The sequence below is a fragment of the Cyrtonyx montezumae genome, unplaced genomic scaffold (genome assembly GCF_038088225.1).
Source record: "Cyrtonyx montezumae isolate F1298 unplaced genomic scaffold, pur_monq_1.0 scaffold_8, whole genome shotgun sequence".
Lineage (NCBI taxonomy): Eukaryota > Metazoa > Chordata > Aves > Galliformes > Odontophoridae > Cyrtonyx > Cyrtonyx montezumae.
Genome location: NW_027072089.1, coordinates 102,198,873 through 102,225,664, shown reverse-complemented (window position 1 = coordinate 102,225,664; position 26,792 = coordinate 102,198,873). Strand labels below are relative to the sequence as shown.

The following is a 26,792-nucleotide window of genomic DNA, read 5'->3' as shown; positions in this document are numbered from 1 at the left end:
GATCTGCTGTGTCCTAGCCCTGACCTCCTGCACTGCATTTCCCCTCACTTGGAGGGTGGGGAAGGACTGAGTGCAACATTCAGCGAGAAGAGCTGAGGAAAGAGGGCTGGACTGAAGCCATGCTCTGGGAAGAGGAAGAAAGGCACTTCTTTGTATCTGATCACCAATGAAGTTTACGGTGCTTTGACTTGACAATAAAAAGTTACAGTGCTTTGGCTGAGAGCAAATAAAGTACTTTAAGCCTGTTAGAAAATAGGTTTTATTCAGTGTTGCAAAGATCCCAGGCACATCCTGCTGGTTACATGTTTTACACGTGCCTTCGCTTCAGATGGAGGATTGTAAAAGAGGGAAAAAAGTGTAATAATTAGTACGTGTAATTATTTTGAATAAAAGCTGAGAATAGTTATTGCTTTGAGCTGGAATCAAGGTTTTGTATTCGTTCACTTTTAGCTTAGACAGCGTGGTACTGAGCAGCGTCATCTTTTTCAAGTCCCCCATCCAGATGAAAGGGCTTTCTGCTGATGTTAGATTTTTGCAGTTAGCCTCTTTGATTGATCAAGTAGTTCCCACCTTGCAATCGTTGACAGATGAACTTCATCAGGCCCATCTGCCACACGTAAGGTCCGAATGTATGCAAACCTGTGCAGGAAGATCTGAATTAGAGGCGGAGTTCCAGCCCTGTTGCAAAAGCAAACCACTCGGGCAGTGGGAGTTCTCAGACCTGATTTTCATACAGTCATCTTCAAAGAGTCTTATATTAAGAGATATCACATGGCAGATGTTGCAGCTGTGAAATCTTCTGGCAGAGCTGAGATGCATGTGCTGGAAATTCTGAAGGGCTGCTTCACCCCAACAGCACAAGGGATGAAATGGAGCTTTTGAAACAGTTTCTCTGTGCTGTAGAGAATAGAAATACTTCCATTCCCTTGGCAGCGTGTGTTTTTGCTGTTCTGGGGTGAGTTTCTTTGTTTTTTTATTGTTGGTTGGGATAAAGCAAGGCCATTTAATTGCACAAATCAGCTTTTATGAGTGGGCATGTGGCCTATGACTTCTGAGGTAAAGAAGTCTTGAGGTAAAAAAAAAAAGTACTGGAATTACACAATTACCTTATCTTAAAGAGAACCCTCAGCCACCAGAGATAAATCTCCTTTACTCACATAGAAGCCAAAGGAAAATCCTGGGAAACTCCAGCTCCACCACACACTTGGATTGCACAGTCAATCACTTTAAGCACAGCTCGAGGCACAACCACTTTGGTCATGGCTATCTGTAGGCAGAGAATTTATTCATTTATGAAACTATTATAAGTTTACCTAACAGTTCCACTGAAAACTGATAGTACAGATAGTAGTCTTCTGAAGGACTGAATGAGAGCTCTGCTGTTCCCCTTCCTGTTGTAAGAAAGGCTCTGAGAGGGCCACCCAAAACGATACTGGTGTGCTAAGGTAACAGCCATACTTGAGCTGCTTCAGATTTTAAATACTTCACCAGACTGAATGAGCTGCGAGTTTCATCCGCTCTCAGTAGGAGAATCAGAAGCACATCCAAAGAGTTCCTATTGCAATGTGGAGCTGGAGCTGTACTCTATGATTAGGCTGACTTCTAGCAATATGTTTTTGCTTACATTTCAACCAGTATCTCCTGAAAGCCTGCAGCTATTGCATCCCTCAGCTCCTAGTGCAAGGCTGACATTTTAAAAATAAGAACAACTTACTTCTTTCCTAGCTTTTCTGTTGCCCAGTGCATCAATCTTGCTGGCTGTTTTCAGGGTGACCAGTCGAGCTTGTTCTATGCTAAGGCGGCATTCAGCAATCCAGTGGGCAATAACTTCCTGTGCAGAGACAAAAAAAGAAAGGGCTGTGCCTGATGAATTCCTCTTTGCAGTGATCTATCAGTAGTTCCCTTGAGCCAAACTAAGTGTGAAATACACGATGTTTGCTCATAACATGGTTTTAGCAGCCCCATCCTGCCCTTCGTAGCTCATTTCCCTGTGCAGCCCACGTTGTGCACTGTCAGTAAAAAGCTGTTTGGAGTCTGAACCAGCTGCAGTAAAAAGCTGTGCTCCTGGCTGGACTGGGAATGTTGCTGCCTTGGCAGGCACAGCACTGACTTCAGTGAAGGGTCTAGGGGCTCAGCTTACACCAGCAAAGGTAGTCTGAACTCCTACAAAGGTATTCAGATGCTCCTTCCTGCTGCCAGCTCACACTGCTATCACTTCTGCAGGGGCAGGGTGGAGGTGATGGTCAGCCCGTCACCCCGGACAGCCAATGGTTTCCCCTCTCAGCTGGGGAGAACCTGCTCAGGTTCTGCAGCTGTGTCCTACCCAAAGGACACGATGTGGTTTCATCAGGGTGCCTGTGGGCGCCTCGTCTGATTGTTCAGTCCAGGTTCTGGCAGCAAAGGCAGGTTTGGCAATAATGTGACTGGAAAACGTATGTGTAAGCTTACTCCCTCTGGGTGTGCACAAGTTTCTTCTATAAGCTGTGCCAGACACTATCTCAGCTTCCTCTTTCCATTGCCTATACTTGTTTCTTTCCAACAGTCACCCTAGCTGTTGGCTAAGATTGAGGAACACTTGAAACGTGATAAACCAATTCTAAAAGCTGATGATTCCTAAAGAAAGCAGAGTACCAACTTCTTGTCCCTTTTGATAAAAGACAGCAAAGCTTGCTCTCCTGCAACTCTATTTCAACTCCAGATTTGGGCAAAACACGAGGTGACATCTGGAACAGATGCGAATTGAGACAAGGGGGAGAAACATACTTACATGGTGGTACAATTTCTTCCCAAAAGTCTCTCTCCCTGCTGCACGTTGGCATAAGATCTCCAAGGCAGTTTCGGCTGCACCAATAGACCTCATGCAGTGATGAATGCGGCCTGGCCCGAGCCGACCTTGTGCTATCTCAAAGCCCCTTCCCTCACCTGAGTGGGAAGAAAAACAGCCAGATAGAGGCAGATTCCTCGATTTCTGCTTGATGTGATCTATGGCTCAGAGCAGAAGTGATCACATAATGACAGAGCTAGAAATAAACTTCTTTGAGGTTTATTTTCTAAAGTGTTGTGCTTGTTTACCTACATCTATACTGACCCACTGTTAATACTAATTACAGCACAAAGATTGCCCTAAGATGGTTTCCAAGAGGGTTTGATTTACCTGATATAAGTTAAATGTTAATATCACACTGAAAAATACATTTGTGAGGAGCTGGGGGAACACTTTGGGGTTTCCAAGTCCAAGGGCTACTAAAGAGAGAAAGTTTTTTCAGTGAAATAAAAATGCTAAAAAAAAAAGAGAAATCTATTCAAATATCACCATTTTCCAATGGAGAGAACTAGAGTAAAGTTCCCCCTGCAGAAGGTCACATTGCTGGCCTGTTCTTTCTTGCATTTTTTCTTTCGGTTCTGCTAAATCTGCAGCTACCCAGGCTTGGGTGGCCACAACAGCAGCAGAAAGCTCCTTATAAAATAAGTAAAGTCCATGAGAACTGGGCTGGGGGAAAGAACACCACTGACACTTTTTGCTTTGCCCCACATCACAGAACTGACTTTTGCACAACAGCTACATCCCCCCTTCAGTCATCATTTTGCTCTCAGCAGGTTAGATCCAAGCAGCAGGCAGACTGCTAAAGGATGGGCTCGCTCTCTCTTTTGAATGTTCAACCAACCACAGCTGGACACATCTTATCTAAGGAATCCTCTGTTATGTTGATTTCTGGTGATTTGTAAAATAAACCACTGTTTTTGTAAATGTGGTTTGTTGCTGTACATATTAAGGAGTGATTAAATCGAAACTCACCCAGTATTATGTTGGAGACAGGTACTCGTACATCATTAAAATGTATCTCAAAATGTCCTCCGTGGATCTCATCTACAGGCATAGAGAAGAACAGCAGGGTGAAATGAAGGAGGGCAACGTGTACGCTTAATAAAAAGCAAAACATAAGAGGCCTTCAATTCCTAATGCTTTCTCTGTGTGCATTTTACTGGTCTATCTCATCCACAACGCTTACGAGTGTTAGTGCAGCTGTGAGGATGGCCCACACTAACAGATGTACAGCTGGTAACTCCAGTCACCTACCCATGTAGCCGAACACTGAGAGCGGTCGTATCAGCCTCACCCCTGGAGTGTCCATGGGGACAATGATCATGCTGTGCTGCTTGTATCTGCACCAAGACAGAAGGTACATGTTCTGATTAACTCTGAGCCCCCTCTCTGTCCCATTCCTCTGCTTTTAGCAATTGCTAAATGTTAATACCTCTACTGATGGCAGCTATCCTGCCTGCATGCTCAGACCACCAAACGTACCGCTGGCATCTAACGTACCTCAAATGAAAAACTATTCCTTCTGTCACCTCTGCAACACTCTACCATCTGCTTCTGCCTGACACAGTCCATTTCCTCCCCCCAGCCCTTCTCTGGTCTCAAAACATGTTTATCATCATTATCATTCTAGCTTGCCTAAAGTTCAGGAAAATAATCCTCGTGTTTAAATGCCTCCAAGACATTTAAGGAAGGTTATTAGTCACAGAGGACTGGACGTAACATCCTGAGTCCCTGAACTCCAGTTCTAGAGACCGTGGTATCATGTAATTCCCCCCATCAACTTTTGTGCAGCTTCCAGGAGCCCAGCAGATGCCACAGCTCACACAGCTGCTGGACAGCCCATCCAGGATGCTGGAAGACAGATGATGGTCATTTCCCGAGGGAGCCTAAACACATCCAAAAATTTCTGATAATCACTGGAATTTGGGCTAAAATCCAACTCACAGATATGAACATTTCCAGTTGTATGTGCTATAAGCTGCACGATTTCAGTGGGACCAGTTGCAAAGCATTTAACACATGGCTTACGTTTTTACACAAGGCAGTTTTAGTGTGGTACTAACAGCTATATCATTTATTTTAAACAAAAAGAAGTCAATATTATATTCACAGATATTCAGTGACAGGATGAGGGGAAATAGCTGTGAACTGGAGGAGGGTAGATTTCAACCAGATGTTACAGTGAGGGTGGTGAGACACTGGAACAGGTTGCCCAGAGAGGTGGATGCCCCCTCCCTGGAAGCATTCAAGGCCAGGCTGGATGGGGCTGTGAGCAACCTGGTCTAGAGGGAGGTGTTCCTGCCTGTAGCAGGGGGCTGGAACTAGGTGATCTTAAAAGTTTTCTTCCAACCCAAACCATTCTGCAGTTCCATGATATAGGAATGGAATCAAAAAAGCAGTGCAATGCTGTCAGTGCACATTTTTTCATATAAACACTGTGTGTTTCAAACTGTTCTACACTGAGCCTGAGAATTGAGAAATTGCAAACTCAAAGGAGAAAAAAGGAGCATGGTGCTGCTGAAAGGATGCAACATTTCACAATGTGTAAGGTGAGTTCACATCGTAAACTCTTCTCACTAAGCTAAACTCTTCTCATAAGCTAACACATGCATTCTGCCCCAAACACAAGGATTTGGCATGTGAGAATGAGAGGCAAAATTCAAAGGGTGGCCCCACATGGAGCCAGGAGCTGGCCATCCTGATCCCTCGGTCTCCTCCAAACTCAGGTTACTTGACTAAGTAAGTCAGGTTACTCTGACCAAGGAGATTAATGCCACTGCACCTTAAGTTTTTGTAAGCAGTGATACCTCCCGGAAACAAATTAGAGGCAACACTTTGAACCTCCCAGGAATCCTTACCTGGGTGCTGAGGAGTTCTTGGTTTTGCCCATTACAATCGCAACTTTGCAATTTGGGTTCCCAGCACCTTAAAAGAATCACAAACACAAGAATAGTTTTCAATGTAAAAATCTCAGTGTATAATCAAATGCAGCTTTGTATGAACAAATCTTTCCTTTCATGCTACAGGAAGAAAGGCATGCAATCTACTTCTATGTTTATAGTCTGAGTAATCAGACAGTAACAAAATCCCACTTATTGCATAATATGTAAAAGAGAGTTGACTTGGGTGAAGAGAACCAAAAGATCCAAACCCTTCAGGGCCCATTGCCACCATCTTTTCTGAAGAAAAAAAGAACATGAAGGAACTTGAAAAGGAATCTGTTTACTTCTGTCTGCATTACAGCTTATTAACGTGCAACACAAAAGCACACCTGAAGCTGTGATGGTGTCATTTCAAAAGTAAAACTTCTCAAAGCCATGAAGACTGGAGGAGCTATGTGGAATGAAATGTCAACCCTAAGACAACCATGAAGCTGAGCAAACGAGGCTACTGAAGGCTATCATCGACAACTTTGCTACTTCTATGCAATTAGGGTTTTGCTGCCCCTTATGCAAATGACTTTGGTTTGCACTTCAAAAAAGGTCTTGCAAAGTGTTACCGACTACGTCAGTTGATCTGCACCTCTGTACCATTCCATTGTACAAGTCCTAAAAGATTTAAAATGCCATAATTCTAAGAGAACTAATCCCTGCTATTTTTTTCTTTGGAAGTTTCCTGGTACCAAAGCATGTCCTCATTCCTTTCAATGACTCACGCAAGCAACAAAGGGAAAGGAGGGCAAGACTATGCTCGACATAAGTAACAATCGGCAACATTTTTATCTCTGATCACAAGGGAGATGTCGAGCTTCACAGAGATTTATTTAAAAGATTTGACACGTGCCAACTTCAGGTGTTTTGATGCCAGAAACAAGGAAGGCTTTGTAGCTTCTCCAGCTGTTCTCATGAGGTTTGGGAGCCTCAGGTCTACACAGTGCAACCAGGAGGCTTTGAGATGAGCTGCTTCCCTGTGAGAACCATCCCTGAGGTGGTCAGGGAGTTGGAAGAGAGATTTCCTTCATTCTACCAACCTCTGAGGGTCAGACTGCTGGTTCCTTACCTTCCTCTTCTGCAATACACCCTCGGTGCCTTGTCCCCAAAGCACAGCTATTTGTGGCCCACAGGCTGCGCTACACTAACACTGAATCAGCAGAGTGAAAAGCTGGCATGGGAGGGGATGGATCAACTCAGTACAATCACAAACAGTTGGCTCCTCTGGAGAAATACAAGCAGGCAGTGAGCCTCCAAATAACACACCATACACTTGGCAGTGCACCACCATCAGAACAGAAGTGCTGTATCTGTAAGCAGCATCTGACTTTATTTTTTCCACAGAATTGCACTTATGGTTAAAGCACATCTATCTCGGTGTGGTTTACACAACAAAGGTTATTTTCTAGAATCACTACGTAAACAGTTTTGTAAACTATCTTCAAGATACATCCCTGCTTCAAAAAGGGCAGAATTCCATCATTCTGTGTAAAAGCAAACAACAAAAATTAAAAAAACAAACAAACAACAGAAGTTGAACTTAGTGAGGAGTTCACTGAGGATGAGATGTCTGGCCAGGAGTTCTCAATCAGCACGAATAAGTTTCAGATGTACTTTTCACCTATCTGTGCACAGGAAAGGATGACAGCTTCCTGGCCTTTCAGAGCCATTTATCCAACTTTGATCATAAATGGCCGGAAGGAAGTTCTGGTGCAATGCAAATCTCTGAAAGATTGCATTGCTTTGAAAAATCACAGACTGCCTGGATGGAATAAATCCCTCATTTATAAATGGCATTCAAACGTTCCTTATGGAATCCAAAGAAGCTGCAGGAGGATGGGGTAAGAGTCAGAGATGCCTGGCCTTTTGGCAGGAGATAGCAGTAGCTTTGCAATAAACAAGCTGACAAACAGAAATAAGAGAGATGTTAGGTTCAAAAAATCAACTCACATATGGATTCTTTTAGGTGGAGAGTGCTGAACATAGCATAGACACGAACAGCACAGACTTTACTTTTAAACTCTGCTATACAGCCTGCTTTCATGAGCCAGTAATAATTTTTGCAGTCTAGGTATCTGTTCCTCAGCATCCAGCCTTCAAATTTTTGGCTACGAAGACTAAGGCAGGACAATCTACTACCTGGATACTCAGAATACCTAAGACTCCTGGCTGATGCACTGATAAGCATTCTGGGTTACCCTTCACAATTAAAGATCAGAGGTCTGTGGTGACATTTACCAGCTTGGCAGCTTCCTAGTAAGGCACTGATGACCCGATGATCCAGACTGTCCTGCAAGATGTCAGGTGGACAGCAGCGTCTGTGGCTGACATCAGTGAGATCTTCCTGTGGAGAGAAGAGGACCTCCCTCCCAAGAGGCTGTAATATTTTCTACCTTCTACTACCTCTGCAGTACTTTTTACCTTCTGGTACACTTGCAGTCCTATAGTTCTCTATGCGCACACACTGCAGCATTCTTTCTTTAGTTTTTAATTCCTTTCTATCTAATCAATTTTTCCTATCTATTTTTCTTTCTTGCTGTGAATGCAAATGAAGCTATAAGAATCTGCCCATTACATTCTGTGCTGACCACTGTAAAGAAACTTTCCTTTCCCATGTTCCAAAATACTCAAAACAGCCTAATGACTAATTCAGCCGCAGCAAGAGCACCGACTGAGCCAGCATGCCAAAAGGCAAAACCTGACTTTCTGGTCTGCCTAATAACAATTCCTGTTGTTTGACATCAATATTGCATTTACTGAAACTCAACAAGGCTACGGGAAAATCCAAATTGAATAAAAACTCTGGAAGATCATGAGGGACTCCTGACACTCTGCACAAGAAAATTCTTGTGCAAAAAAACAACTTGAGCTGTAAGAGATCATGGAAAGTTAAGCAAGATCCAGCCATCCTAGGAATTCTTAGCACAGGTTAAGTCCATGCCTCTGAGCAAAAGCATTAACATCTGCATGTGAAGCTAAGAACTCCCCCATCATTCCTTCCCTGTAAAAGTGCCAAATTTATAACCCAGGCAATACACTGAAAGTGGAAGAAACATTGCCTCAGAGGAAACGCCGCTGTTTATTTTTCTTCTACAACACCTGCTTTGCTAACAGTTCCTATAAAAACATCACCAAAAGCTGACTTGAATGTGACTAGTCTGACTGCAGCATCCAAGGCCCTGAGAACACTCCCACAGGGTGCAAGGCTATCTGCTCATACTCTTGTTAGCACCCTAGCAGCTTGCTTTCCCATCTTTTAGCTATCATCTTCCTAGTTTTGTCCCATAGCACAGTACTGACTGAGAAAACTCCTCCTACTCAGAAAAAGCAAAAAACTTTTTGTTGTTACTAAAACATGGGATATAAGGCTCTCTTAAATTCTTCTATAAGCAGCCATCAAAAGAGCAGTACTACTCTGAGGAAACAATATGGTGGCTCCCTGCTGGCAGCTGCTCTGGACAAACCTCTCCTCTTTTCTCCCCTCTTCACATTTTAAATGCAGAATATATTAAAAGCCTCTTGATTATGTGAAGCATATCTGGAGACAACACTGTGAAATAGGAAGAGAGCCTTGCAAAGAACACTGCATTTTGAGATGAAGAGGAAGGAAAATAGAAAACATGAAAGATCAATATTAAAGGTTCCAAGGAAAACAGGAGTTGTTGTTACTTTTTTTTTAAACTGGAAAGTCAAAACGAAAGTGCAACTGCCTTCCAGATGAGGGTGTGGTGCTTGACGACAAAATGTAACGTGTCAGACCAACTCAGATCATTTCTATGAAGCACATCTCAGATACAGCACCTCCTACCAGCCTGCTGACAAAAGGTTAGTTCTGCTTTATTCCTTACTGCTCTGTATGCTAGGTGTGATATATTTACAAGTAGAAAAGCTAGGATTTGCTCTTAATTAGGTCTGCTTTCCTTAGAGACACCATTTCTAACTTTAAAATTAGATTATTTCGGACAGACAGGTTACTGCTGAATGCATAGAGGAAAAAAATCTGTTTAAACTGGGAATATTAATGTCACTCAATATGTACTTGTACAATCCCACATGGAGTTTAAAAAGATAGAAACACTGAATCTGTATCTAAATGGAAAGTTGGAATAATACTGCAAGAAACCATACGGTGCTGTCTGTCAATAAACCTATATCTCCTAGAAATCAATACTTGAAAAAGGAGTTCAGGGAGTTTTGGGTACTTGTGGGCAGTTTTGTACATGGGAACATTCCTTGTATGTGATAACACTCCTTTCTGTGCACATCCTGACCCATCTCCAGCTGTAAGACTCAGCATACCCACACTGCTTTGATTCCATGAGAAATCCCACTCAGAGCACTGTGTGGGATGGAGGCTAAGTCCGTTCCACTGCCATTCAGCAGCTCCACAGGACAGCAGTGCTTTATGTAATGCATGTGCACCTGTGCCTGAGAAACAACACAAGCTGGAGCGACAAATATGAATGGGCATGCTAGCCAAAACATGACTTTATTTTCAAGAGAGAAATATCAACAGCTGAGCACTACGTATCTGCTTCCATCAACAATTCTAGTCAGCCAAAACCAAGTCAGGCAGCAGAGCACGTTCCCTATATGGCAGCCAAAGTGCTTTGTGATACACGGACTTCTGAAAGTCTGCACCAAAATGTTCATTATTTCGCTTTCAGGAAAGTCTGCCTCTGATCCAATTTGATTAAGTGTTCCCAGATGCATTCTGCAGTAACAGTTCAGATTACAGCCCAAGCTTTTCAATTAAAGTTTTATTTTTCTTCTAGCCTTGGCTAAGAGGATTAAACTTGCCCTGTAGTCTTCTACCAAAAAAAAAAAAGACATTCACTGCAGATGTTTGAATCTCTTCTCAAAGTATCATAAAGCTGCAAAGGATTACCCCTGCTGAAAAATCCTGCTAACACAGACTAGCAGGCACAGAACAGATAACCCCATGCCAAACTAAGAAACAGAATTACATGACTTCCCATTCCTAGCATTTCAGTTAGGCCGAGCAAAATGACTGATTACAAGGCTTAATTTAAGAGTTTTCTGTTTAAATCACTGTTTAAAAGTTTAATGGAAAAGTGTTTTGAAATGTTAACAAAAAAAATCCAACAAAGTCATTAAGGGGAAAAGCCAAACCAGTTAATTTCCACCTGAAACAGTTCATAAAGTACATACAACAGATTCACTGAACATATATATACATATAAAAATATCAAGTAAGAACAGAAATTATTCATTTTTGTCTGTTTAATCTCTCTGTGTTCCTTAGTACAAAATCAGTCAGTAACGTTTTTTCCTGATAGACAGAAAATACTAAAAATGTTTTTGAGGAGATACTTGTTTGTAATAAAAGATTTAGCAACCCTTCGTTTAAACCTTAGCTAAAAAACAGTGATGGTATTCAGAGTTTTGTTAAGCTTGAAAAAAAATACATTAAGAGCTCTGGGCAGAATATCAGACAAGAATGTGTTTTCTTATAACATCAGCCTCAAATTCTGAGACACTGTAGAAGATGAGAAAGGGGAATGTGCATTTCATCCTCAGCAGCTCTTTGCTGCTGCCATTAAGAAGTCTTAAATGCCATTTATTTCCAGGGAATGGTGCTATGGTTTACATCTGAAAGAAGTTCCGCTAAGTACTCAGCGAACACAACTATTAGAGAGGAAAATTCTGCAGGACGTGACTTGCTAAAGACTGAAGATGTCTCAAACAGGCAGTGAGGATATAGCCTGAGTGTTTACAGAATGAATTCATCATGAGATAGGACTTGAAAAAAACAGCTGAGGTTGAGAACTGTTTGGGTGCTTGTGGGCAGTTTTGTATGTGGTAAGATTCCTTTGGGTGCATAACATCACGAGCTGTCTCCAGCAGTAAGACTCAGGGTACCCACACTGCTTTGATTCTGTAGGAGCAGACTAAACTCAGTCTGTTCCACAGCCGTTCAGGACTGACTCCATGGGACAGTTGTGTTTTACATATCAGATTTTAAAACCTGAAGCCAATATTATTTCTTCGTTGTCTTCCTAACTCCGCCCTCCCCAACTCTTTTTCTTTTCATTTGACTTTCAGCTTTGCCATGGGCTGGGATGTGAACAGCTCAACTGATTACTGGATTGAGGACGACGAGCATTATCTCAACTCTGCTATAGATTACAATACGTATGAGTTTCTCTGTGAAAAAGAAGATGTGAGAAAATTCATGAAAGTATTCCTCCCTGTGCTCTATGCATTGACTTTCACTGTTGGAGTTGCTGGAAATTCATTAGTGGTTGCAATTTACGCCTACTGCAAGAAACCAAAGACCAAGACTGACGTGTATATCATGCAACTAGCCATTGCTGATTTGCTCTTGCTCTTTACACTCCCCTTTTGGGCTGCAAATGCAGTGCGGGGATGGGAACTTGGAAACTCAATGTGCAAGCTCACTTCCTCGCTTTACACCATGAATTTCAGCTCTAGCATGCTGTTCCTGGCCTGTATCAGTGTGGATAGGTATAGGGCCACCTCTGAATCCCAACGTCACAGAAGAGCTGGAAAACACTGCAGCATTACCTGCATCTGTGTCTGGCTGTCTGCCCTACTGCTCAGCATCCCTGAACTAATATTTAACCAAGTCATGATGCACAATAATAGGAATGAATGCCTTTCTATATTTCCACCGAACATGGAAACACTTTTAAAAGCAACCATTCAGATCCTAGAAGTTATCCTGGAGTTTCTGCTTCCTTTCCTAGTAATGCTGACCTGTTACTCAGTTACTGCTCGGGCAATCTTTAGATCTGCAAACGCTAAAAAGTCTAGACCCTTCATGGTTCTGCTGGTAGTAGTGGCTGCTTTCATAATGACCCAGCTACCTTACAACATTGTTAAGTTATGGCGAGCCATAGATAGCATCTACCTATTGATTACTGACTGTGAAGCCAGTAAAACCATAGACATTGCACTCCAGGTCACCAAAAGCATAGCTCTGTTTCACACGTGCCTGAACCCTCTTCTGTATGCTTTCCTGGGTGCTTCTTTTAAAACGCATGTTATGAAAATAGCAAAAAATTATGGGTACTGGAAAAGACAACAACAGCATGAAGTACCTGAAGAAATTTCTATGGGTTCTGAAGTCCGTACTGAAGACACGATTAGCTTCACTATATAGACTGTTGCTTGCATTATCTTCATCAAAAAATGGATTATGTACTAACCTGCCAGCTACTATTTCAGCAGCTGTTTCTCTGCAAGTCATCTTTCAGCTGAATTTCGAAACCCACAGACTAGTCAAGACACTACACTGAGAGTTCAAAAACAGAGCATTATCAAAATTAAGCAGCAGGCAACAGAAAATACTGAAAGTGCTGGAAACAATTCAGGTATTTATAAAAAAAAAGCAACAAGCAGCAAAGGAAAACTGTAAAATCAAAAGGGTCACAGCAACAGGATATTAAATTCCTGTGTAATGAAAAATCTGCACGTCTAAATACCTATCTAAAGCAGAAAAGGAAACCATCAGCAATGAAATGACAGCACGGGTAACTTCATGCCAAAATTCAATAATCTTGTGTTTCTTTAAACTTCATAACATTTGACTAATAACTCACGATTTTTTCTCCTTAGTTCTCATTCCAGAAACATGGTTGCAGCTTGAAATGTGATACCAGTTCACAACTAAGAGAAAAAAAAGCCATTTTCTGTATGTTTACATATACGTATAGCGACAAGAACATCCTCAACAAAAAACACTAACTCCTGCTCTATAACTACCAAAAACAGTATTTCATCTCTCCATTTTCTGCTCAGCCTGAACTTCAACAAACACAGCAACCAACAAGAGGCACATTTCAGATGTCTGTAAATGTAACATCTAACGTAAGTGTCAAGGTAACACAATCAAAGCATGAGCAGAAATGCAAGAAGAAGTTTTAATGTTAACCTTCAGATACAGAGCCTGGCGTTTTTGGCTGGAATTTTTAAAATGAATGAGATGGCAAGGTAACTATAACCTTCCAAAATATGTAAAGATACAATAAAACATACAAGTATTCAAAGTGTACTGACTTTCATTTTTTTATGTACTTTGCTTTGTTTTAGCAGGTATTGGCATCTCTAGTGTAGGGTTTAAAGACTTGCTTTGTGAATGATTCTGACTCCACGTGAACTTGTGACTGGTGGGTATCTGCAGTTTTTCCATTGAGAGGTACCAGAAGCTGTACCCTACCACAGTGATGGTGAGGATTCCGGGAAAAAGAAAAATAAAACAACAGTTTTCCTATTTATCTCTAGAAGAATTCAACATACATTGACAAAGTAGCTTTCTAAACACACAAAGCATTATTTACAACATATTGTCCCTGCCTTCAATCATCCTGTAGGGTCTAATAGAGAGCTTATGGAAGACAACAAGAATCTCTCATTTTCAGACGATGTTCCCAATTACATAACCATGGACTGAAGAAAGAAAAAGCTCTACAATGACAACAAACAACTGTAGCATAAGCAAAACACAAGCTTTTTCTCACTGTTGAGATGTCAAAAGCCTTTAGAACTTCTGTCCAGTATTCTGAGGAATAGTGGATCAATTAATGCTTGACAGATAGCCTATGCGTACACAAGCAGTCTCATCTGTTTAAACCAGTCTAGAATCACTGTAAACATGCAAACCGTGCACACAAAGCTTGGCAATAAACTCCAGTCCTTCCATGATGCAAATGACTTCCTGTATGTGTGAATTTTATTTGCCTTCACACAGTGGTTGCACCTGGAACAATGTTCTCATTGGGCTGTCAGGCTCCTGGAATTCCCACATATCCAAGGTCCCCATGTTCACCCAGACTTGAGAGAAAAAAATAAACAAAGCCAACCAAAAAAAATAACGCCAAAACACAAAATCAAAACCACCAGAAACAAAAGGAGACTGCCTGTGACAGAGCAGCAATCCAATCAGACCGGAAAGAAGATTCTGCCTAAGATAAAGCTGCACACATATCTCTCAAACTTCTTCATAATTCAATGCCTTTTCTGTTTCCCCCTATGCAAATAATTATTATTATGAGAGTTAGGACAAACCAAATAATGGTTACTCTCTTAATGTTTACTGTTGATAACACACATAACTCACCCAAACCATTCTGTGAACTCATTTTATGAATAACATATGTTGTGCATGACCTCTGAAAGAACTTTCCCATTACTTCCTTAGGAACTGCAACTCATAACTGGGAGACACTGTCCCAGAGCAAGGGTAGCAGCTAGTAGTTAAGTGACACTTTCAGGTTGAGATGCTAGACACTATGCCTCCTTCTGCCTCCAGATTTGCAGTGCTAGAAGAGAGAGCAAGCCCTATCTTCTGGAGATTCTCGGTATTGCACACAGAAGGTACTTAAATGACACATTTGTTCACTGTGATTAGCAACTCAGCTTATTTAGTTAGCTTCCAAACTGTCACCGAATGATGATTTTTCAGAATAAGTCACTTATGTTTTGGTAAACGAACACACACACCAAAAACAGTACTCCAAAGTCTGGGACATTCAGCACATATAGTTCAACCTACCAATTTTTCTGGGAAGTTTCTCATTAAAAAAAGGAAAATCACCTCTAAGAAGCAGACCATTGGCATCACAAAGTCTAGATTAACGATCAGCCAAAGTTTACTGAATGCCACAATGCACTCAAACTTCAAACACAAGCTGCCAAAAACAGTTTTAAGACTACAACCATAAATGTGTAAGTTACCTAAGGGAATGAAGTATACTTTGAAGAACAGTAGCAGCACTCATTCTGTGAACTAAATGTAGAAATTCTGAAATGGACTCAAAACCACAAATTGTGCTCTGTTGTTTCACCTGTGACTGCCTTTACTCAAGAAGAAATTCTCCAATTCAGAAATGGAAGACTAACGTTTCAGACTTCGTATTTATTTATTACAACTCTTAGGAAGAATTTTACATTTAGTCACTCTTATGTAGTGTTTCTGTACTTACCACTACTCCACCATTTCTTGCCATTAATCACGTAACTATTGCCATCTCGCTCAATGCTGCACTGCATATTGGTGGCATCACTCGAAGCCACATCAGGTTCTGTGTTAAAGAAAAAAACAACACCCACACCACTGTATTAAATATACAGTCTGTAGTACTACCATCACAAATATATAGATCTAGATGCACTCTAAAAACAGCACCACTGCTCCCAGCAGAAAAAGCCTTTTGCAGTACCTCACTCTGCTGTGGTCAAAGACTTTTTATTTTCTGATGACGTGTTATTCATAGCCAGCTTAAACGTGCTGGTTCTTGAACTCAGACTTCCCTTTATAGTAAACAGACTACAACTTTTCCTGACGTTTTAAATCCTTCCTCCCCTCAATCTACTTATAAATATCAGTCATCTCTCTCAGCCTCTGTTCTTCTAGGCTTTTCTCAAGTGAAAATAAAGAAACTTTGATTACTTTTCTGACGGATTATGAAATGAAGTTGCCAGAAAAGCATCGCCAATGATCATCTGTCATCATCTTTCAAGTGAAACTATCTTCTCCCATTTGGTGCACACAGTGACACCTGGCTCTGCAAGGCTCAGTTCTCTTAACACCTGCTGATGCAGGAAAATCAAGGTTTTGCCATCACATATTCAAAAACTGTGTTCCTAAATGAAGGGCCCAGCCTTCCAGAGCCGCCACAAGCTTTGAGGGGTAGACATGAATATAACGCTGAGCTACAGATATAAAGCAAGTGCACCATATGATTTGCAAGTCACCTTCAGCTGATGTCTTAAAATCTCTATGATTTACTGCGAAACTACAATACTTATCAAAATCATCATATTTGTGCCTAGGTTTCTAGAGAACCTAAAAACACATTATACAACCAGGATAAATTCCATTCTAAGTCTGGTTGAGACAATAAAATATTTTTTACTACTATTAAAAATAAACTGAAAATATATGGAAATTGTAATATGGCAGAATATTAATAATATGGTTCTGTATTAATTCTCATAATCATAGAATGGCTTCTGTGGAAGAGAGCTCAAAGATCAATTAATTCCATCCCCTCCACTGTGGGCAGGGTTGGCAACCTCTAAGTCAGGAACTAGGATCAGGTTGCATTCCATACATGTATAAAATCATAAGTTGTTACTTTTTGCATACGGCATTGTAAAATTTCTACCATTTGCCTCTCATTTTCTTCTGGAATAAAAACTTACCCGTCATGCAGAAGCAAGAACTAATCTTCCCTTCTAGAAGGGGCTCCAGCCACTCTTTCTTTTGCTCTTCAGTCCCATACATGTGCAGGACCTCCATGTTTCCGGTGTCTGTGAGAAACGAGCAGTTACGTTTATTTCTTCAGACATTCAAATGGTAAGGCATCAAATGCCAGATGTTTTTAATGCTCTCAGTGCCATAGTTAAGGCACAGTGTTTGCTAACCAGGTGCGTGACAGTTGAAAACCTCAGGAGCAATGAAGCGCTTCCCCGTTTCCTCAGCTATTAGTGCGTAGTCAAGCTGGCTGAGACCACTGACAGCTGGGAGAAAAAGATTCCACAGACCTTCTGCTTTGGCCATTTCCTGTCCAGAGAATACGCAGGGAAAAACATTAGCAACGTATCTTCAAACAGCAATGAAATCCTGGCTTGCTGGCCACTTTCTTCCTTCCTATGTCTAACACACTGTCCAATAATATCTGATGGCATTCCTCAGTAGCTATTTTCAACAGGTACAGTTTTGAGTTAAAGTTCAGACGTCCACCAAACAGAACTCAGGTCCGCTTTTCTCCTCTCTCATTTGTATCTCACAGTTGTACACTTTCTTCTTTTCCTTTCAATTTCTCACTGTTTCTTTCCACCCCGATGAGAAAACTTCTCCAGCAGCATACACAAGCATTTATTAAGGTCTGTGTCAGTGCCTGTTTCTTTCACTGCTAGAGTGCTCAAGAAAATGTACTGTCCCATACCTTCAGTCTCTCGAGCACTGGTGGTTTCTTCCATCTTTCCTCAGTGTTTCCATGTTTAGCATAGTATTCTGCTATTTCCTAAAAGAGATAATGTAGAAGTTTGTTTAAATTTACAACACCTATAACACACACAAATTATGCTTTCTTTTCTACCCCTACCCCTCAAAGTACCAGTATGAAATATTCAGCACAACTTTTAATTACGTGGTTGGTTTCATTAGAAAATTTAAAAATGGCAATCATTTCATTTTGCAAGATTTCAAATGCATCATGGAGATGACCCCAATCCTGGGGATGTTTTTTTATACACAGAAATGGGTTGAAGTCATTTAATGTGTGTGCTGACAACAGCAGAAGGTCAATGTTCTCTGACAAAAAACACAACTGTTGACCAACTGTACTACACGAGAGGAGTGATCCCAAAATTAAAACCACAAATAAAAGCCTTATGTGCTGACCACTGAACATTAGGTTTCTAATCACAAAAGTCCATATATTGACTTTTTTTTTGATTGAAATATACACTTGTTTTCTGTCAACTGTTCAGCACATTATCTAAAGAGTCATTCCAAGCATCAGCGTTTAGTTCCTAAGTAAAACTACATGCTAGTAATCCAAGTATTTTCCCATGTTCCAGTAACACGCAGCTCTCCTTCAAAAGTGCCCTAGGACATGTTTTAGAACAAATAAATTATCATCTAACAAATTCAAAAGCAGAATTTACAAGTCCTGACTCACATTTCCCATTACCAGAAATAATTTACAAGCCCAACACTACTCACCTGGAAAGCTTTCATGGCTATTTGTGGTTCACCTGTTTTTAATCATGTGCACATAATTATTCTGAGGCTTCCTTGGAGAATTCAAAATTAGTTACACACAGACTTTTGGGAAACTCTGACATGAAGAGTTTCAAGTGTTAGACAGTCTGTCTAACACTTCTGCTATTTCTTGGAATTGAAAAGCAAATTAGCTCATAAGAGACAGGAAGAAAAAACCAAACAGGATTTAGAACACGTTAAATTGAATACTGTCTCTGAGCTTCCTAAAGAAAAGGAACGCAACACCACAACACGATGCTGGAAATTAGCATCTCTGCATGAGAATGTGAGACTTCAGGGGTTTTGTTAGAGGTAAAATACCTTTAAATATAATTTTGGGTTCTTTTTGTGTTGTTTTTTGTTGTTGTTGTTGTTGTTGTTGTTGTTTTTAAGTATTTCTAAAACATTAAAAAGTAAAACAGTTTTAAAGTAACTTTTCAATGTATATAACTCTTTGCATCAGCAAAAACTAAATCATGTAGATGAAAACAATTTCTATTAATAATTTGCAATATACCATAAATATCACTGCATGAAAAACAAAGCTGTTCTTAAAAAAAATAAAATAAAAAAATAAAAAATATAGGAGGACATAACTTCATTGCATAGTTTTACATTTTTATAACCTCTGCTCAAAAAATGCTTGTTTATAAATAGGTTTAAAAAAAGCTTTTACCTTCTCGGCTGGATATATGTGCTGCTTCATGAATTGCTTTACCTTCAGCAGCATTTCTTGGCCTTTCCTACTTTGATAGAACAACTCTCCGGAAGTACTGTGCTGCACGCTGCTGAAAGACAACCTAAAGAACATCCAATGTAATCAGTAAGAACAGATTTTCCCACACAATGACATAAATTGCCTTATACAGACATTTAAATAAGTGAAGCTGTAAGTTTTGCCTCACCTCTGACCAGGAGTTTAGACCAATGTTACCTTTTTGAGAGCTCTAACCCTTTTTCTGCCAAAGGCTTCACCATCTTAGCAAATTCATGGCTATTCTCTGCAGAAGCATTTCCAATGAGATATCTAGCATATACACCCTACAACCCAAAAAAAAAGACATAAATGGTATAATCATGTACTGAAAAATGTCTCTCTGAGATTGGTGATTTCTTCAACAATGAAGTTACGCTTAAATATACATGCTCTTAATTGGGAAAAAAAAAAAGAGCACTCAGATGGATGTTACTGGGATATGTTGATTCTGTTTTTCGTATATTTCTGGTATATAAAAAGGAATAGAGATAGCTGGACAAGAACAAAAACAAACAAACCAACCAATCCAAAACAGAACAGCTGTTAAAAACCCTGAAGAAAATCATAAAAATTAGTAGAGCAAAAAAAAATGTAGCTGTATTGGGTACTATATACAAGCCCATTCTGTCCCTTCAGCCAACAGACAGCAATACACACAATATTATTCACAACTACATTAACTACACGCATATACATTCTTATTCCAAATGACTAACAGGTAGCTTACAACACAGTTGGTAACCTTATCTTAGGCTGCAACTCAAAAATGTACTCCTGCCCTGCAATGGATGAATATATAACGTGATGTACTTCACAGTGCAAGAATTCTGTCCTAGAATTAACAGTCTTAAGCATCTAAAAGATACTGCTTCTACAGGAACAAACTGAAATACCTTTCCCATTATTGCCCAACAACAATTCACCATTTAAACAGCTATTACCAGCATACATATAAAAAAAAACCTGTGACATTTCAGAAGAAGTATTACCTGAGATATCCCTGCCATTTTAAAATATGACAAAGCAAGAAAAAAATTCAAGTTGGGGATTGCAGTGCTAATACCCCGACAGCGGCAGTAAATAGAAATCAGTTCTTCAAATGAGGGATTTTCTGCAAAAAAAAAACCACCAAAAAACACAATATTTTAGAATGCTCAGCGTTTTCTAGGATTTCTTTACCTCATTCTTCAAGTATTTGAGTCATTTCATTAATACAATAAAAACATATTGTTCCTCATGAGCTCAGATACGGAGGGAGAAAAGGAAATAGGCGCTGCATGAATTCCAGATAAACTCCCTCTTCCCAGTTCCACTTCAGTCAGGAAATCCATTGCACCAGTTTTATTTTGTTTTGGGTTTTAAATAAATTTTAATTTTCTCCCCATTATCTCCAAAAAATGCTCAAAATAAGCTTCTGTAGAATTAACATACTGCAGTGAACCTACATCCTATTAGAACAGAGCTACCTTAAAACTATCAGCACATCTCCTACAATGAAGGAAACTGCAGAAAAGCTCTTTTCCAAGTGCAAAATGATGTACTTATTGATTTAACTTCTTACTATTGCTTATAAAAGAGAATTCTACCACAGAATTCAGTTTGACAAAACAATTACAACTTCATACCTATGGTGCCTTTGAAATTGAAGACAGATCCTTGGCCTAAATCCTTCAGAGATGTAGGCCAGAAGTAGAACTGAGTAGCATACGCTAAGTCTGCTAAAGGATGACCAGTGGTTGAAAGCTCCCAGTCCAGCACTGCCAAAACACGAGCCTTAAATAAAAATAAAAACCTCAAGTGAACTGTAAGAATCTGTAGACGGACAACAGACTCAGCATCCAGGAGCTTTCTTGCAGTATTGTGTGTTTAAGATTAAAAACATGCACTCTAGCTGTCCACAGCAAAAAGCAGTTTAACTTAGCACTACGAAAAGGTTTGCAAAAAATTAACATTTAAAGTAGAGGCAGAAAATCACACCTTTTTCCACCAAAAATCTCCTTCAAATTCTACATTTTTGAGTAACATCCTCTCTGTCAGAAACTTCTAAACTGTTCCAAGTCAAAGAACACAGCATGGACTTTCTTTCTCCAGTCCTGCTGCATGTGTTATAAAACCTTAATTTATTGTTGTATTTTGCGCTGATTAAAACTTACACAGGCAACTAAACTTCTTAAACAAGACAGTCTGTCACCGTCCAGATGGTGACACGAGTTTCCATTGCAAGTGTCCTTGCAATAGTGTATCCAGCTGCATTAGTGAAGACTCCCCAAAGAAATATTTTGACCAATTCTTACACCCCAGCTGGCCTAGAACTCTAGAATTGTTTGAAACTACTTGTTTCCTTATGCCTATTAGTAAAAAAACAACAATAATAAAAACACCTCAGGATGTATATACTCTGATGTAACACAACGCTAACTTTTGCATTCAGGATGCCAAGGCCCCTTAAGCAGATAAACAGCAATTTTAAAATCATTTTCTCTAGAGCCTAAAAGGGCAATTTGTCCATCAATTGAATCCATCTACAGAGAAGATTGGTATGTCCAAATCCCCATCTATATTCTGCATTGCACAGCCTTGGTCACAAATCCCAGGCAAATCCTCTGCTCACAACACAGCAAACAGCATGGAAAAAAAGTACTGAAAATGCAATTATGCCAAAAAGAAAGGTAATAGATATTTATTTCCACAAACCAGAAAAAAACTCTTCTAGATGAAAAAGCAACTTCCGGGGTTCCTATGACTTACCCATGCTCCATAAGTAAGCAGCTTTGGCAGATTTCTTCCTTTGCTTCCATTGGTACCACATAATTTGCAAAAGCCACAGCAGTTAATGGAAGCCTTATCACAGATTTTAACAGGCTCTGGATCAGATGCTAATGCACTTCAGTGAAGTGAGCCTTCAGTATGTCCTTAAGCAGCACTGAACTCAATAGGATTGATGCATACAAAACGTTTTGTTTATGGACATGGAAGTACAGACTAGATAGCAGATAATTTGAGTATTGAGTATGCTCCTGCACTGAAAAGCAGTACTATCCTAGATACAGAAATACCTTACACAGAGCATGGGAAGGAGTTCTCTACTGTTTTTTCTCAAAATGTATAGAGGATGGAATTATAGTGATAAGATTTGCAAAGAGAGCCAAGTAGTTGTGATGAATGAAAGCTAAGAGAATGAACAGATTGATATCCATGCACACTTCACATTGACACAGAGAAAATCATGACTAGAACATCCCTGCAAATGTCCTGTAATGTGTGCCAACAAATGGAGAACTACAAAGTACTAAACAGACAAATACATTTCAAATACCTCTGTTGGGTGAAAAATGATGTTATCTATTCTAAAATCCCCATGAATTAGGGCTTCTTCATTATCATCAGGAGGCAAGTTGTTTGCTAACCACTCTGCTAGCTCATTCACTGCAGGGATATCTGTATGAGCAGCTGCATCATACTGTCTTTTCCAAGTTGATACCTGAGAAAACACAAACACTTTAACAGCACTACAGAATGTACTGGAATGTAGCAGTAACTTCATACTGTGCAACAACGCTTTTAACTAACTGAAAGTGTTTAGCTGATAAAATAAAATTAACCACTGTACAAGTCATCTAAAACTAATTAATTAGCTTGAAAATCAAATCATTAAAGACCTGACGAAACCAGAGAATTTTTCCAAGAGCTGTACCTGTCTTCTGCAGTATCCAGGTCCTCTGCCATATCCTTGGAGACCCAGTGACCGCAAGTCAAAGGAGTGCAACTGAGCCAAAGTTTCTATCATTGCAAGATACAAAGCAGAACGCTCTGCTGGGCCCACCTCAGGCACTGAGATGTTTCGGAAGATGCGACCCTAGAAACATTGTAAATCGGATATTGGGTGGGATGTGGGCATAGACGGAGAGGTGTAAAGTTGTACATTTTGGTGGCTAAAACAAATGCAGTGAACCAGTACTTCCTATACAATCAAAAACTCCTTCTTCACTTGTTTCATTCTTTGCCCATGACAGATAAAGGGTATCACTCAGCTTCTTTTTTTTCCTTAATGCACTTTAGTTAGTACATCAAATACACTTATCTCACAGCCCATCATCTTCCCACTTTCTTTTTTGTATGTGCTGTTGTTTTATATAACTAGAAACCCTTTGAATGCTCTTCCTCAGATCTCAAATTTCAGACTACAAAACACAACTGGATATTTTCACAGCTGTATTTCTCAGGGCTTCAGCTCTCCATTGTGTCTGAATTTCACAGAACCCTGCACTGCTGGCAAATATCACAGCTCATCAAACAAGCACAGCCACACAGAGGAGGATACGATAAAAGTGAAGAGGCCTAAACTCAAATCCTCCTCCCACAAGAGCAAAAAACTGGTATAGCAGAACTCAGAATAAACCAAGTCTAACAAAAACAGTATCAAATCAGCCACAGCATGCTTAGTGATGGATGGCAGAGCTACACTAAGGTCTTAAGAAGTGCTTGAGATGGAATCCTACTTGCTTTTAAAGAAAAATGTGACTGTTCACTGATTACTGTTTTCAAATGGGTAACAGTAACAAATGGGTTCTGTTTGTTCCAAGAATCCAGTATAACTTTGGAGCCTGACTGTTCTGTCTGAGTTATGAGCATGCTTTTCACAGTAGCAATATGGAGAAATTTCACAATATTTTTCTGACAGCACAAAGGAAAAGAGGTTAAGTAATGAGCTGTATATTTTGGCTGAGCTGGAAACAAGCTCTGGAGAACCTGAAATCAGTAAGAATTTCTTAAAAATATGATTGGATTATTTATATTGGTATGCCAATGCTACATAGTTGCATGTACCAAACTTACAAAACTTAATAAAAACTGATAAGATTATATTTAGACAGCATAAAATCTGCTTGTCGTAGGGAGAAGAAAAATCTTTCAGATTGGCTGACCAACCTGCACATGCTGCATCACATAAAATTCTGTTCCAATGACAGAAACATCACTGCAGTACAACAGGGGCTCAGGGACTGGAAATCCAGCTGAAAATAATGCTCTCTGCACAAAATACTCTCTATCAACCTGAAGAAGACAAGGAAAATTCAGGTCACTGCAAAGCTCTTAAACATAAATTATTATCTTACTGAGTACAGTTAATGACAATCTATTCTCTTTAATGTTTAATCAAGTGTACAGCATAGAAAACAAGTAATTCAATGCATTTTTAGACATGTTCAACTGAAATAGACAGTGTCATCATGTACAAGAAGAACTTAGTCCATCTGCAATTCAAAGCGTTTGAAGCTTGCCAAGGAGTGTTACCTACCTTGTGGGCTTTAGGTAAAAGGGGGCCATGGGGCTTCTTCCTGAGCACATATGCCTTCTCACCCTTCTGAAGATAAAAGGTTGGATTTGACTGTCCTGAGCTACAAAGAGAAAGATTGCAATAACTTACTACGTAGATGCAAATTGGCAAACTTTTAATGGAAATGGTGCAAAGTTCATTGTGACATGAACAAAATGAGCCTGAACAAAATGGCAAGATACAGAAAAGGTTTTCTCCTCTTGTTTCAAATATACTCTTACAAAGGTGGAAGCGATAGCCTACAAAATGAGGAGTCAGAGGCTGTATTGCTACACCTAACATGAAAATATCTTCTTTCACTGCAGACTAGTCAAAGATACTCAATCTGTTCTCCTGTGAAATGGGGATAGTATTCGCCTCTTCACTCTAAAGAGACATCATTAAAGTGATTGAGTGTTTGAGCAAAATTCACACTAGCCCACAACTATATTTTTTTCTTCAGTGAGCTGCATTTTAAACAGCGTAAGCTGAGAGAAAGCTCTTTAAACTGCTGATGAATTCTAACCAAACCCCCTTGTGTTCAGGCCTGGCCATCTATTCACATACAGAACACTATTCTTAGGGGACTGCCTATAGCAACTCTTATGTGTTAAAGAATAAATGTTTCAGTGACAAAGAATCCTAAGATGTATATGCTTCTACTCATACGTATGTAAGAGAACAACTTAAACTTTTCATGACACACAGCTCGTCATTTCCTGCTCAAGTGCATCCATTGCTGTCTTCCTTAAGGACCTGAGCTCACCAGCATGCTACTCTCTCCTCTTCTTTATCACTTTTAAGACCTATTCTTAGTCCAATCAAAGATTGGACAAATAATGGAAAATCAAAATCAATGAGACATTTGCCTTCGTGCTCCCCAGGACACTTCCCTCCTTTTGGGGAAGGACTTTTTCTAAGGGAGTGCTGCTACAGGACAAGGGAAAATGGCTTTAAACTGGAGGAGGGTAGATGTAGAGTAGATATGAGGAAGAAATTCTCTGCTGTGAGGGTGGTGAGACACTGGAACAGGTTGCCCAGTGAAGCTGTGGATGCCTGCACCCTGGAAACATTCAAGGCCAGGCTGGGTGGGGCTGTGAGCAACCTGGTCTAGTGGGACATATCCCTTCCTATAGCAGGGGGTTGGAACTAGATGATGTTAAAGGTCTCTTTGAGCCCAAACCACTCTGTAATTCCAGTTCTCCATCAGCCAGTTAGGGTGTAGGATGTAACAGAGCTTAACAGGCATACCTCACAGATACTCTGCCTGGTACTAAAGTGATTTTGATTGGCTGAAGCCTCTAGGTGCAACAAGACAAATAGAAGAATAGCAACATAAATATTAGAGAACTTTTAGAAGACTTTTCTATCAGCTGCTTTCACAGGGCCCCTCTTGGACTGAAGCACGTATGATGATTGGGGTACAGCTGAGGATTTGATTGAGCAACCTTGTACGTTTGCTTCAGAGCACAACAAAGAACTGCGTGCTGCTTCTTAGTGACAGGAACAGACAGGTACTGAGTTCAGGAATCTGCGGAGCACTCACTACTGCAACCCACTGCTTTCATCACGGTGTCAAGCATTCACCCACCTGGCTTCAAGCCCAGGGCTTCACAATCAACTTATTACGCCACTAATACTCTCCTGAGCGTTTTTATTTGTTGAGCACTGAAAGGGCAACCAGGTAAACAGCAATTCACAACAACGCGCACTCTGCACCACAGAGCGGTCACACGCGTTCCCTGAGCGCGGAGGAAAGTCCACCAGAGCCGCCGGGCTGCGGACGCTGTTTCCTCTGTGTGAAAGGTCCCCGCAGCAAACTCAGCCTTGCCCAGGTGAACTTTTTAGGCGGCAGACAGCCCGCAGGGAACCACTACCGCCACACACGGCCGGCTCCGAGCCGTCCTCCCCACCCCTCAGCCGGGCACCACACGGCCGCCGAGGGCCTGCGAGCGGCCCCCCCCTCACCTGTACTGCCTGACGGACAGAGCCCCCGCGGGCTGCTGGGGGAAGCCGGGCAGACAGCGGCACAAGTACCGCTCCAGGCTGCCCTGATCAAAGCGGTGCTGCTGCCGCACCTCGCTAGTGCCCGGCTCGGCCGCCATCCCCGCGCTGCGCCGCCGCTGTACGAAGATCACCCGCCTACAGTAGCGTTACGCCCTCTACGGCGCCGCCCACCGCAGCGATACGCTCCGTGCGCATGAGCC

At 40.7% G+C, this 26,792-nt stretch overlaps 2 protein-coding genes across 2 annotated transcripts; one reads left to right on the top strand and one right to left on the bottom strand.

Annotated features, from left to right (window-relative positions):
* Positions 1-241: 241 nt before the first annotated feature.
* On the bottom strand, positions 242-26,718 carry ACAD11 (acyl-CoA dehydrogenase family member 11). The gene is made up of 20 exons (XM_065752894.1): positions 26,554-26,718; positions 24,568-24,667; positions 24,198-24,323; positions 22,963-23,124; positions 22,585-22,749; positions 20,894-21,041; positions 20,258-20,379; positions 19,446-19,552; positions 19,188-19,311; positions 17,691-17,768; positions 17,167-17,305; positions 16,945-17,052; positions 15,723-15,821; positions 5,683-5,749; positions 4,079-4,164; positions 3,797-3,868; positions 2,768-2,922; positions 1,715-1,831; positions 1,158-1,267; positions 242-639 (listed from the first exon to the last, which is right to left on the bottom strand). Exons 1-20 carry the CDS (start codon positions 26,688-26,690, stop codon positions 525-527), a joined length of 2,337 nt encoding a protein of 778 aa, XP_065608966.1. The 5' UTR covers positions 26,691-26,718; the 3' UTR covers positions 242-524.
* ACKR4 (atypical chemokine receptor 4) lies at positions 9,495-13,306 on the top strand. The gene is made up of 2 exons (XM_065752349.1): positions 9,495-9,579; positions 11,821-13,306. The coding sequence occupies exon 2, from the start codon at positions 11,828-11,830 to the stop codon at positions 12,899-12,901; it is 1,074 nt and encodes a 357-aa protein (XP_065608421.1). The 5' UTR covers positions 9,495-9,579; positions 11,821-11,827; the 3' UTR covers positions 12,902-13,306.
* Positions 26,719-26,792: the final 74 nt, after the last annotated feature.